The 12,322-nt window shown below is 37.7% G+C and overlaps 1 protein-coding gene and 1 long non-coding RNA gene across 5 annotated transcripts in view; one reads left to right on the forward strand and one right to left on the reverse strand.

Annotated features, from left to right (window-relative positions):
• Nucleotides 1–105: 105 nt before the first annotated feature.
• LOC113049148 (elongation factor 2-like) lies at nucleotides 106–7,152 on the reverse strand. The gene is made up of 15 exons (XM_026211220.1): nucleotides 6,998–7,152; nucleotides 5,266–5,480; nucleotides 3,916–4,097; nucleotides 3,588–3,799; nucleotides 3,310–3,497; nucleotides 3,092–3,197; nucleotides 2,890–3,003; nucleotides 2,665–2,803; nucleotides 2,382–2,577; nucleotides 2,034–2,292; nucleotides 1,840–1,947; nucleotides 1,400–1,753; nucleotides 1,138–1,320; nucleotides 926–1,058; nucleotides 106–758 (listed from the first exon to the last, which is right to left on the reverse strand). The coding sequence occupies exons 1-15, from the start codon at nucleotides 6,998–7,000 to the stop codon at nucleotides 565–567; spliced, it is 2,586 nt and encodes an 861-aa protein (XP_026067005.1). The 5' UTR covers nucleotides 7,001–7,152; the 3' UTR covers nucleotides 106–564.
• A 3,815-nt stretch (nucleotides 7,153–10,967) lies between these two features.
• Nucleotides 10,968–12,322, forward strand: part of LOC113049152 (uncharacterized) — a 4,273-nt gene continuing 2,918 nt past the window's right edge. For 3 of the 4 annotated variants that reach the window (XR_003276577.1, XR_003276578.1, XR_003276579.1), the window contains exons 1-2: nucleotides 10,968–11,234; nucleotides 11,327–11,789. This is a non-coding gene — a long non-coding RNA (uncharacterized LOC113049152). Of the gene's footprint in view, nucleotides 11,235–11,326; nucleotides 11,790–11,915; nucleotides 12,025–12,322 lie in introns of all 4 variants that reach the window. The other variant, XR_003276576.1, reaches the window with a different exon arrangement.

Raw genomic sequence — 12,322 nt, forward strand, 5'->3', positions numbered from 1 at the left:
GACCCAAGTCTGAAGTCATGTAAAAGGCTGTTTATTTCTTTTAGATGTTGCCCCTTGTTACATGTGTACTATTTTGAGTTGGATGTAAAAAAAACAAAGATGTTCTGTAGATGTTGATACAGTGCTTTTATTGTCCCTCCCAGTTAGGGTTGAGGTTTTGAATTGACAGCTCTCCACTGATAATGGCACAGATCATGTTGTTGAGAAACTTGAATTCTTTGCCAAAAGGAGGCCACAGTTTATTATTATACATATAGATCCTAAGACATGTAAGCCAATACACATTACACAGTGGTTGGAGCAATATTTCCTATACATCTGGAAAAATATATATTTAAAGTTGAATTATTAAGTTCAGATTGCTGTGTTGTGTTGGCTTTATGTATGGACACATCCACACAGGTTTAACGTGCTCAAGATTTTATTTGCTGCCAGATTGTGCAGCTATTAATATTTAAATTTAGCTCTGTTGATATTCTGTGTAAGCCTAATGCAATACACTTCAGAGTAATCTCGTTAACATAAGATTAATAGCTGCAATCACCATGTACAATCTAGAGAAGTTTATAATTTGTCCAGGAAGTTGTCTAGTGCTGGTATGCCCTCCTTCAGACCTTTGCGTTTACGGGTCTCAGCCACAATTTGGCAAGGTTTGCTGTTAACATCATATGGATCACCCGGCAAAATCTGCCAGTGGTTAAACACACACTGAGGGAAGGCCTGTCCACCAGTGTTAGACCTCAGGTCTGCTGTGAAACCTGTACAGAAACCAACGCAAGCAAATTATAGACAGCAAGGACTTGTATTTCTAAATGAACATGCACAGTATATTGATATAGAAATGTATAACAGTTGAAATCACAATTTTTTTAACTGCAATAAATGTATTTATTTTTCAGTATAAAAATCTGGAATATTAACTCACCAAATGATTCATTTACAGGTAGGTATGCCTTCACAACAAATATAGGTGTCCCAGCCACTTGACACTCCTCAAACACATGGCCTCTTTTTCTGTTCAGGACACCATAGATGCCACCAACCACCTGCTCCGGGCACTGAAGATGAGAAGGAAATATATTAACAGCATCAAGACTACACTTTTATTTTTCTGCTCCAGCAATCCACCAGGTGTACCTGAATCTCGACCAGGTAAATGGGCTCCATGAGTCTTGGCTGTGCAGTGAGCACAGAGGCATACAGAACTCTGCGGGCTGTGGGAATGATCTGTCCCCCACCTCTATGAATGGCATCAGCATGAAGAGTGACATCATGAATGTCAAATCGGACTGCCCGCATATTCTCTTCACAGAGTGCACCCTGATTAAGTAACACAAAATAGTTTACAATTACTGTGCAGGAAAGACAAAGCATAAATCCTTAACCTTCCTTTACTCACTTCTTTGGTTGCCCACTGAAAACCAGCCACTACGCTGTCCTTAATCTCATTCAGATACTGAACTCCCTTTGTGATATCCACAAGGATGTTGGGCCCTGTGCCATCTGGTCCAAAGCACCAAATCTTACGGGCCTCAGTGACCTCCCACTCGTATTTCTCAGCCAGGTAGCGAGCTCTCTGTTTGAGCTCCTGGCGAGCGGTCACGTCACCCTTATCGATGTCCTCAGCCAGGCCATCTGAGAGGGGCCGAGATTTCATGTACAGACGATTGTGCTTGTTGGGAGACTTGGACAAGCAGACCTGGTCTGATTCATCGCTGACGGTTTCGCGATATGACACAACTGGGTCTGATTTCTGCAGAAAAATGGGCTCAAGCTGTTAGTGGAAAAACTTAAAAATTACCTGTAACCTCGTCAGTACTACTATCACCCAAGCACTACCTTCAAAGGGATGCAGGCATGATCTTCCTCAAGGTCTTTCAGGCAAATCTCTAGATGAAGCTCTCCAGCACCTGCCACAATGTGCTCACCAGACTCTTCAATGATGCACTAGAAGAAGAAACTAGTGTTGTTTTTTGTTGTTGTAAAGACTGAATTTTGGTTATACCATCTTATCACTTCGCTAAGACATTCACCTGAACCATGGGATCCGACTTGGCCAGACGTTTAAGGCCCTCCACCAGCTTTGGCAGATCAGCTGGATTCTTGGCCTCCACAGCAACTCTCACCACAGGACTAACGCTGAATTTCATAACACGCATGTTGTGAGCATTTTCAAAAGTGGTAATGGTGCCAGTCTTCACCAGGAACTGATCGACCCCAACCAAACCAACAATGTTCCCACATGGCACATCTTCAATGGGTTCTACGTAGCGCCCCATCATCAAGATAGTTCTGAGGAGGACATACCATGGTCAACTTGTTAATAAGGGTAAAGATCATGCAATCAGTTGAGGATGTATATGTAAATGACATCAGCAAACCTTTGGATTGGCTTCAAGTACAAGTCCTCTTTTTTTCCTGGTGTGTAGTTTGGGCCCATGATGCGCACCTTCTGCCCTGTCGAAACGATACCAGAGAAGACACGACCAAAGGCATAGAATCTACCCTTGTCGGTGGTTGGCACCATCTTGGAGATGTACATCATGAGAGGAGCTTTAGGATCACAGTTCTTTACACCTGGAAAGACAAAGGTGGAACTTGAAAAAGCTGGCAAAAAGGAATCTCCCTGAAAAGTGTCAAACACCTCGCAATGTTTTGACTCACCCATGGCGGCCTCATCATCTCCAGGACCCTCGTAAAGCAGTTCACAGCGGTACCTTTGGGCAGTGACAGGAGAAGGAAGATGGATGGTGATCATTTGGAGCAAAGCATCACCTGCAGGCAACCAGCGGCGCATCACAGCCTGGAAGCATCGAAAACAGCCATATGTCAACAATGACAAAAGTAGAATTACGGTGCAGATTCTCAAGTTTAGCTCTTTAGTTATACCTTAAGAAGGGGTTTTCCTTCTTTTTCTTTGTCTTCTGCATCAAGCTTTACTTCAAGCTTCTCAATCAGTTTCTGGGTCTCTTCTTTTTTGAAATTCATAATGGCATCAAAAACCTGTGTAAAGGGTTCAAATGAGAGAGGGATTGTAAATGAGTCTTAGTAGTGAGAGATGAGTGCGTTTTAAACCCATTTAATCTCAAACCTTAAAGATTGGATCCAAGACAAGCTGGCAGAAGGTACGAGGAAGCTTCTTTCCATCTGCATTGGTTGCTGATTTGCTGAATTTTCCACAGGAGGGATCAAAGTACCTGAAAAAGATTGCTTTGGGTTAAAGAATATTTACACAGAATATACACACAATTTATACTGGAAATCACTCCAGTGCTCCGGTGCCTCCTTTATAACAAGTAAGACACTTACTTATCTCCCCAAAGCTTCTTCATCATCTCCTCCACTTTCTTAGCCCGTTCTGCTGGAGGAAGGTCTGCTTTTTTCTTATCTCCCTTTGCAGCAAACTTGGCCACGTACATCTCGGCAAACTGCTTCAGAGTAAAAGCCCAGCCATGGAGGCCTGATCCAAATCCCACAGTCCCAACCACAGGATCCACCTAAGGTAAATCCCAAATCTGTAAGCAACATGTAGACAAAAGCAAACATTTACTCTTAAAGTTGACTTATCAGTCTCAACTGCTACTTACCATAATGTTTCCCATTGGTCCATGCTCTCCTTCTCCGTAGGTTGAGATGATGACATTAACATTCTCCACAATCCTCTGGAAGGTTTGGAAAAGCTCATCCGGTTCTAGCTGCAACTCAAGGAGGGCACGATCCATCTTGTTCATCATCAAGACAGGCTTGATGCGCTCTGCAATGGCTTGTCTCAAGACAGTTTCAGTCTGCACACATACACCTGGGGAACAATTACATTTTAAACTCACTTTTTGGTCAGACTTTGAAATATAATCAAAAGGCCTTAATTAGAGAAACAGAAGTGTGAACTTGATATCTAAAATGAATTAGCCTTACCTGATACACAGTCTACCACTACAAGGGCACCATCTGTAACTCTCAGAGCTGCTGTCACCTCAGACGAGAAGTCAACATGTCCCGGTGAGTCGATCAGGTTGATCAGGAAGCCAGAACCATCCCTACACTGCTTAATGAAGGCTGAGTCATTCTCACTGAGCTCATAATATAGAGAGATGGCCCTGTGAGAGATACATATATGTATAGGGTTTCAGAAATGTAATTTTGTTATTTCCCGGGTAAGTGGACACTAGAGCTTGTTGTTAAAAGGTCCATACTCAGTAACTGAAGAATTTTAAATCAACAGTTCACAAATGTGTGTTGACTATGCTAATGTTTTTGTATGATCTTTTAAATCTTAACTGTAAGCCTATATTATACTGTTTAAAGGTGGGTTCCATTGTGACAACATGCCCCGTACCTTTCTATAAAAAAATATATATATTTTTCTTTTCTTTTTTTAAGAAATTAATACTTTGTGGGGACATATTAAATAGATAAAAAATATTCTAATAAACTTCATTCCTTTAAACTTTCTGTTAATCAAAGAATCCTGGAAAACTCTAATCTTTAGTTCTTTCCATAGATTTTCTATTGGAGTCAAGTCAGGTGATTGGCTGGGCCATTCTAGCAGCTTTACTTTCTTTCTCTGAAACCTAACAAGAGTTGCAGGCCACGATAATTCTGATAATTATTTTCACTCCTTTGTCAAAAATCTTGTGAGGAGCACAATGTTGAAATTATGTTCTTTCCACATCTGGATTATGGCCCCAACCGTGCTTACCTGAACATATAGAAGTATAGAAATCGTTGTGTTACCAATGCCATCAGTATGTTTTGCTACAATAAGGTTGTGAAGGTCTTCACAGAGCTGTTTTCTTTTACCAATCATGAGATGTTTCTTGTGTGACACATTTGTCATGAGACACCATTTTCCTAACCATCAGTTGGGACTGAACCAACTAATATTAATTTTCACTGAATAGGGGCAGGACTGCTTTCTTATTGCTGATAGATTTTAGCTGATGTCTTGGTTTTCTGTGCCTTTTTGCACCTCCCTTTCTTCATGTGTTCAATACTTTTTTCCCTGTGTCATTCTTATTAATTACATAGAATTTCTAATTTTCAATTTCTGAACTTATTAGTTTTGCTTTGTTTGAATGTATGAATTACTTGGGTTGTCAGCGACATATGGTTTCATGTCAAAAGCACCTTTAGAAATATATTTACTGAGAAAAATGGCGATGTGTTCAATACTTATATTACCCGCTGTATGATTTCTCAAAGATCATGTGATGCTGAACATTAGAGGAGTGGCTAAATTCACACTTTTTAAACATGAATACCTACGTTGACTTAATGGTGATACACCTCTCCTGTTCGTCTTTTCTGGTGTCAGTAAATCTGGTCTCTCCTGCACGTGCAGAAGCAATAATACCAGCTTTGCACACCAAGGAATCAGTGAGAGTAGATTTGCCATGGTCCACATGGGCGATCACAGACATGTTCCTGATGTTGGACTTTTTGTCCATGATCTCCCGAATCTGGTCTACCGTGAAGTTCACCTGAGTGGCAAAGACAAGTTTATCAAGTGTTTATTGTGGAGTAAATATGATTTAGTGTTTGTGTGTGGGGGACAATATGTGATGTCAAAACTAATGAATGCCTCGGGCTCGTGTTTTTTAGTTATGTGAACCTATGAAAGGCAAATGTGACAGTCTAAGCTCATGCCTTTGATTCCTCAATAGAAGCTAAATATTGTTTTGTGTGTGTGTGTGTGTGTGTGTTTTATTAAACCAACAGTTAAAAAAAAAATACATCTGTCAGTTTAACTTTCATCTACAAAAAAAAAAAAAAAAAAAGAACATCACAAGAATTGCCATTTTGGTAACTGTATTTTTACTCTGGAACTGTATATGTCATCAAAATATAATACTTATATACCAATTTATTTTAGGTATTTAAACAATTTTTACTGTAAAATATGCTAATAAGACTATTTTAATATTTAATTTAAAAAAAAAAATCATTGTAAACCCACATGATAATCTAACCATGGCCACAAATAACAAAGGGCTTAAAGACAGGCACTGTTATTCATGAAACTATATTAAAATTATAACTAAAGTATAAAAAAAATTATATTGGTACAAATTAGCCTAAATAAAATCCAAACAAACGTGACCGTTTAATATGGAATTCAGGGAACGTCTCTTTACCCATAAATTACAAGCCAGTTCATTGTTTTTAAAATGTTCCATGCAATGTCTTTCAAAATACAGGCTAATATATTTTAAAATTAGTTTTTAACTGTATATCGTCAAGCAACCTCACCTTCTTACGCGTTAATACATTTTACTAGCATTTTACTGTGAATTACGCTTATAAACGGTAGATACTGGCTTCATTAACGCTTTTTAAATCTACGGTAATATTTCAGAGAGTGCGCTGAAGCCCAGCCTGTAGCATGAGTGCGCAGTTTCTGGGGAGCCGCTGTGTGCTGCAGTCTCCTCGGCCAGGCGCTGCCCAGCGATACACGCAGCCAATGACAGGCGCGTGTGGCCTGATAACAGAGTTGGCTTGTTCCATATAAACGCGCTATTTATAACTGGGTAACGTTATTCCAGCGTGCGCGCGTGCACTGTGCTGAGCCATATCCCTAAAATAACGCAGCTTACTTTCACTTAAAAACAAAGATCTAATCGCATGCGGTTTTGCTTTATTTTTTTTTTGCGTAGTATAACTTATAAGACAGAGTTGATGGAATCGTGACTTATCCATTTCCATCTCGCATCGAATAAAAATACGTAACGTTATATTTTAATGTGCCATTCTCTGTCCTGAACATTTTATAATAAAGACAGACATCACATAAATGTCCCCCGTATAATTCAGTTTCAAGGTTGAAACAAATGAAATGAGAATCTTCTTAGCAGGTTGTCATTACGTCACTGATATCGGAATAAAATAAGATTATATAAACGACTGAAGAAATGCGTACTTAATGTACGAATATGTTTTAATATCGCACTTTAGTCTTTTTTAATGCCGCAAGGTGAATTGACACGATGAAATATCGTACCATTTTGGCGACTGGCTCCCGAGTCTAGGCCGGCCTCGCGCTGCGGTCGCTTCTGCTCTCCGCTGGAGGACTTGGTGAAAGAGAGAGACTGTGGCGTACAATCTTAGCTTATGCTGCGACAGAAAAGCGCTGCGGAGTCATGTGGAACGAGCGAGTCATATGGACCTAGATGACCCTGTTACTGCACAGAGCAGTGAAGCCATTTAGATTCAACACAGTTTGCACTGCCTAATAATATGCACGATACATATATGAGTGCAGAGATGACGGAGATCCATAGAAACAAGCAAGTATTTACATATGCAAACATGGCACGTCTCATTCTTCGTCTTATTCTTAATAATAATACTATTAATAAAGAAATTATGACATTTGAAATTAAAGATTATGACTAGAATGTTTTTAGGCTCTTGTGAGATTTTTTATTTATTTATTTATTTATTTTGTCACACCCATAATATCCTACATGTACACAAGTAAATCGTTTTGTTTTTTTTTTTACATAGTTTTATCAATTTTAAGTAGCTAGCAACACTGGACAAATAATCTGACTTCTGCATTTAATACATGTGAGATGACGAGCAAAATATGTTTCTTTTTTTCAGCACTGCAAAGTTTTCTGTCTGATGTATTTATACGGGGAATATATGGAGAAAATAATTTTAAAAACATTCTGTAGCCTTCATTTTAAGTGAATGATATTTTCTACTATTGCATGATGATGTTGACCCATTGGGTGATAAGCATAAAACATTTTTTTTTTTTTTTTTTTGGGAAAATACATAAGATTTCATATAACACGTTAAAACTGAACATGGTAAAATATTGAATTATTATTTTTTAAGAAATTAACTTTTACTCCCCTCTTTGTCCAATATGTATTAAACAATTTACTATCTTTTGTATGTCTCTATTGACATTTTTAATGTTAGACTAATGCATCCCCAACAGCAGATGGCGCTGTATCGTTAATCATTAGTTTAGACTTGGTAAAGGGAAAGTTCGAATCAGGTGAGGAAGGTACTGAGAGAGCGGCCTTGGTGCTGAATCTGCTTCAGAAATAAGAATGGGCTGTGGCTTTATACAGTAGATATGAAGTATTAGGTGCCAATTTGGTTGCCTCTGTTTCTAGACTTTGTCATGTCTTTCGTTCCCTGTTTAGTTTATAGATGGAGTAAGGAGAATAACAGCATCATTTTGACTTGGAGGGTAACGTTAAGTTTAAGTTAACGTGCCATTGTAAATGTTCTGAAGCGATGCTGTTCGAGGTATTTTTGTGTTATTTTGATGACTGGTGATAGAAGCTTAACCATATTCAACGTATATTTCAAGCTCATAACCATATTGTGTCTACACAGGAATACCAGCAGCTACTGAACGACTCGAACTTGAAATGACAGTTTCATAGAATATGTTTCTTCAACTTAAGTGAAACAGAGGAGAGTCTCAAACGCATTTAATATGTCTTTTATGTTTCCCCTGCCTTTCTGTTTTTCTGTAGCTGTAGAGGCTCCTGGATCTCAGGATTCAGGTGTTGAGAAACACTGGTTTATACCTCATTTATAAGATTGCCCCCTAACAAACAATAATGTAACAGTATTTTAATAAATACATCAATCAGTTGCAAATCAGTTGTAAACATGAAATTGCCTATTAATGTGACCTAAGAATGATCATTTGTTATAGTAAATATTGTTGTTTATAAAGGGGACATATGATGTGATTTCAATTCTTGGTGCATAAAGAAGATCTGTAAAGTTCCAAAGACTGAAGTCTATATCTATTTGATATAGATAATGTGATAAAATGTTTATGTAAATTTTTTCATAAGAAATCAACCTATATCTTTATTGCCATTTAAAACATAATGAATAGTAGAACTGACATTAACCTTAAAATGCTTATGCTGGTTTAGGGGTGGAACAGATGAAGATGGAAAAATATTCTGAGGCCCTTGACATTTTTCAGGAAGTCTCTTGGCACAGATCCACACCCTTTCAGGTCAGAGTTTTGCTAAGCTGGTAAAAATATCTGTTCTACAATTCCTATCCAATGAACCCTGAACTGAATAGACCTAAACAGACAAAATCTTTAATCAACAGTTCCTGAACGAATTTCTGTTTATATTTGATTAAGTTTGTTTGTTGGATTAGATGAACTGATTCAGAATTTGAGCGAACAGTTGCTATCTTGAGGCCAGGTGCTCTCAGTGGCTCTGTTACTTATGTCCCTGCAGGGCCAGCCCCATTGTGCTCTCCACTTTTATAGGAAGGCTTTGGAGCTGGATTGTGCTTGCCATAGTGCACTTTATCAAAGTGCTCTGGTGTTCAGACAATTTGGCAATCCAAAGGCAGAAATCGAGGCCTTGCATCTTCTTTACTCAGTAAGCCATTCTGTACACAACTGATTGATTCTTTTCAATAATGATTTTTAATCTTCTGCAGTGTATCTTGTGTTTTACATCATCTTTGAAAGTGCATTTGCATTTATTAAAAATGTATTTATTTATTTTTTACATTTGCTCACTCAGGTCATCCAAGTTGCAGATGAGTTTCTTCATCGGAGCAGAATTAAATAAATTCAGCATTACATCATTTGCACCACTGCAGTGATAGGGTGCCATCAGAATGACTTCAAACAGCTGATAAAAACATCACAGTAATTCACATTTCATACGCTTCAGTCCATCAGTTAATGTCTCATGAAGTGAAAGAATGCATGTTTATAATAAACATATTCATCAAGATATTTTTAACTTCAAACTATTGCTTCCACCTAAAATACAAGTATCCATAATAATTTATCCATAATATTGCTTTCTCCATTGAAAAAGTCCCATCTGAATCAGGATGGAAACATGCACAAATAAAGTACAGTTTATAGAGAAAACAGTCCAAACTGTTCTAAACAGAAATGTCAGGGGATTTTGATGTGAAAGGACAGCAGGGGATCAACTTTTTGACTGGAGGAAGTGTTTTTATGGATTATGGACTGTTTTTTTGGCCCAAAGCAACAGTTTAAAGTTAAATCACCTTGATGATGGTTTCGTTTCTAACAAACATGCAGCTTTTCTCTCAAGAAGTTGTGTGAATTTCTTGTCAATTTAAGGGATGCTTTTATGAGACTCGCATTCCCAATACTGCAAATGATCTATTGGTGAGCAAGTGCTGTAATGCTGGGTTTCTCCAAATCTGTTCAGGTGAAGAAAAAAATACATTTTGGATGGCCTGATGGGAAGTATATTTTCAGCTTTTTTTTCTTCTTATAACTACTTATGATAGCAGTGATATATGTTCTCACCACAGGTGATGTTTCGATCAGTCTGATAAAGAGCGTCTAAGATCGATACGTCACCTGTGGTGAGAACATAAATAAATATTTTTCTATCTCTGGAGCTGTGGTGTGCCTTCTTTGTTTTGTTTTGTTTTTTTGTGGTGGAGCACCCAAATTTAGCTTTTTGTGAGCACTTGGACTGATAAAAACAATAAATAAATAAATTGTAAGTGCCTAGGGTCCATATATCATGCCTAGTTTCAACAAAGTACCGGTATAAACAAGTAAGTAACTGACACCTGAAGGATTGTTTCAAACAGTAAAGGATGTTTCAAATTCTTTCATAATTTTCGAATGAATGTATTTCCGGCATGTTATGTAGTGTCATTTTGTTAAACAATACTTTTCTCTAGTTTTGTTTGCAGGTAGTCCAACTGCAGTCTGATAAAAGCTCATCTAGTGGTTCACTGGTCTCTCTAGCTTTCCCCCTCTCTGATTCTGCACACTTTGGCTTACACATGTGTGTTCAATGGCAGGCAAGTGATTCCACAACAAGGACAGATGCTTGAATCATATATCAAATTTAAATACAGAATCGATCAGAAATGTAATCAGATCTGCAATTTCTCAGGCATCACATTCAGAAATGGTGCTTATGAAGCAATATAGCTGATTCAGAATGTCTCTGTTTCAGATGCACACAGGAGAAGGTGCTACCAAAATCCCAGTGGTCTACCTTGAAGCAGGATTTGCTTTAGTAAAAGTTAAACGTTATAGTGATGCTCTTTTGGTCTTTGAGGAGGTGATCACTGCTTGATGCTGATGAAAAACAAAATGTAGCTGATTCTGATGTTGTTCTTGAAAATGTGGACTTTGTTTTATGGGCTGGTGCAGCCCGTCTCCTTCAAGCACAAGATCACTAGAAACTGAAGAACACCAAAGAGGCAATTACAAATTTCACAAGGTGCGTTCATTTAGTTCCTAGCTGTGTTGGGAAACCAAGTTTTGTGAAATATGTCAAATAGTTTTTCTTATGTTCTTGTTCTTTCCTTTCAGAGCGATTAATAATTTGGTGAAGGTGTTCATTACACAGAAAGTCAAGTAATCTCTCTCTTTCCAGTCTTACTGCTGCTCTAACAAAATTGTGTTTTCATACTAATCATATCCGCTTTTGTTTGTGAAGTGTTGCCCGGTAATAAGATCTTTGGAAAAGCAGACTTATAGATCTATTTAACTATTAGATATTTTTATCCTGGGGTCTTTAAGGGGTATGTATCTATTAATAACAGATCTACTTTCAAGAGATGAAGTAAGCTGTTTTTCTGTCTTTAGCCTACTGAGGCCACATTTGAGGTGTGCACTTGCTTCATGTACCATTACTTACACAGTTTCATCAAACTTTCAGACTGGAATCAAAAACATCTTGTAAACACTGAAGCAATGGTTGAAAGAATGGCGACTTTGGAAGCAGCAAAAGGACAAGCACTGGCTGGCAGAGGGCTCTGCTTTCTGGAAGGAGGTCAGTTGAAAGACACCAGGCATCTGATATGCTGTTATTATAGTGAATTTGTGATAGCTCGTTGTGATTAGTCTGACGCATTGCGCTGTCCATCTCAAATTTACATGTGTGGTTGAATTTCACTAGGTTGTAAGAGTATTAAGATGTTGCTATCTGAGGTCTTGTGGAGGCTTGATCGTAGAGAGGAAGCATCAGCACACTGGAAAGAAGCCAATTATAATTCAGATGCACCTAAGTCAGTATAAGCTATCAAAAAAAGTCAATATTGTTAACTTGTGTGATAATTAGTGCTGTCAAACGATTAATTGTGAATAATCGCATCCAAAATATACATTTTTTTTTTAATATAATATATGTGCATCTACTGTGTATATTTATATGTATATATAAAGACACACAGCATATATTTAGAAAATATGTATTTGTATATATATTTATATTCATGTAAAAATATTGAATATATAAAGTAACATCTTTTTATTAAATATATACATGCATGTGTGTGTATTTATATGTACATAATAAATATACAC

This window comes from Carassius auratus, chromosome 30, assembly GCF_003368295.1.
Source record: "Carassius auratus strain Wakin chromosome 30, ASM336829v1, whole genome shotgun sequence".
NCBI lineage: Eukaryota > Metazoa > Chordata > Actinopteri > Cypriniformes > Cyprinidae > Carassius > Carassius auratus.

What these genes read in the sequence shown, in the direction of transcription:
- LOC113049148 (XM_026211220.1), bottom strand. An exon ending in AAGGAAAACCCCTTCTTAAG is followed by an intron (nt 2,804 to 2,889) that starts GTATAACTAAAG and finishes CGATGCTTCCAG; the next exon opens with GCTGTGATGCGCCGCTGGTT. An exon ending in TTTACCTGGTCGAGATTCAG is followed by an intron (nt 1,059 to 1,137) that starts GTACACCTGGTG and finishes TCTCATCTTCAG; the next exon opens with TGCCCGGAGCAGGTGGTTGG.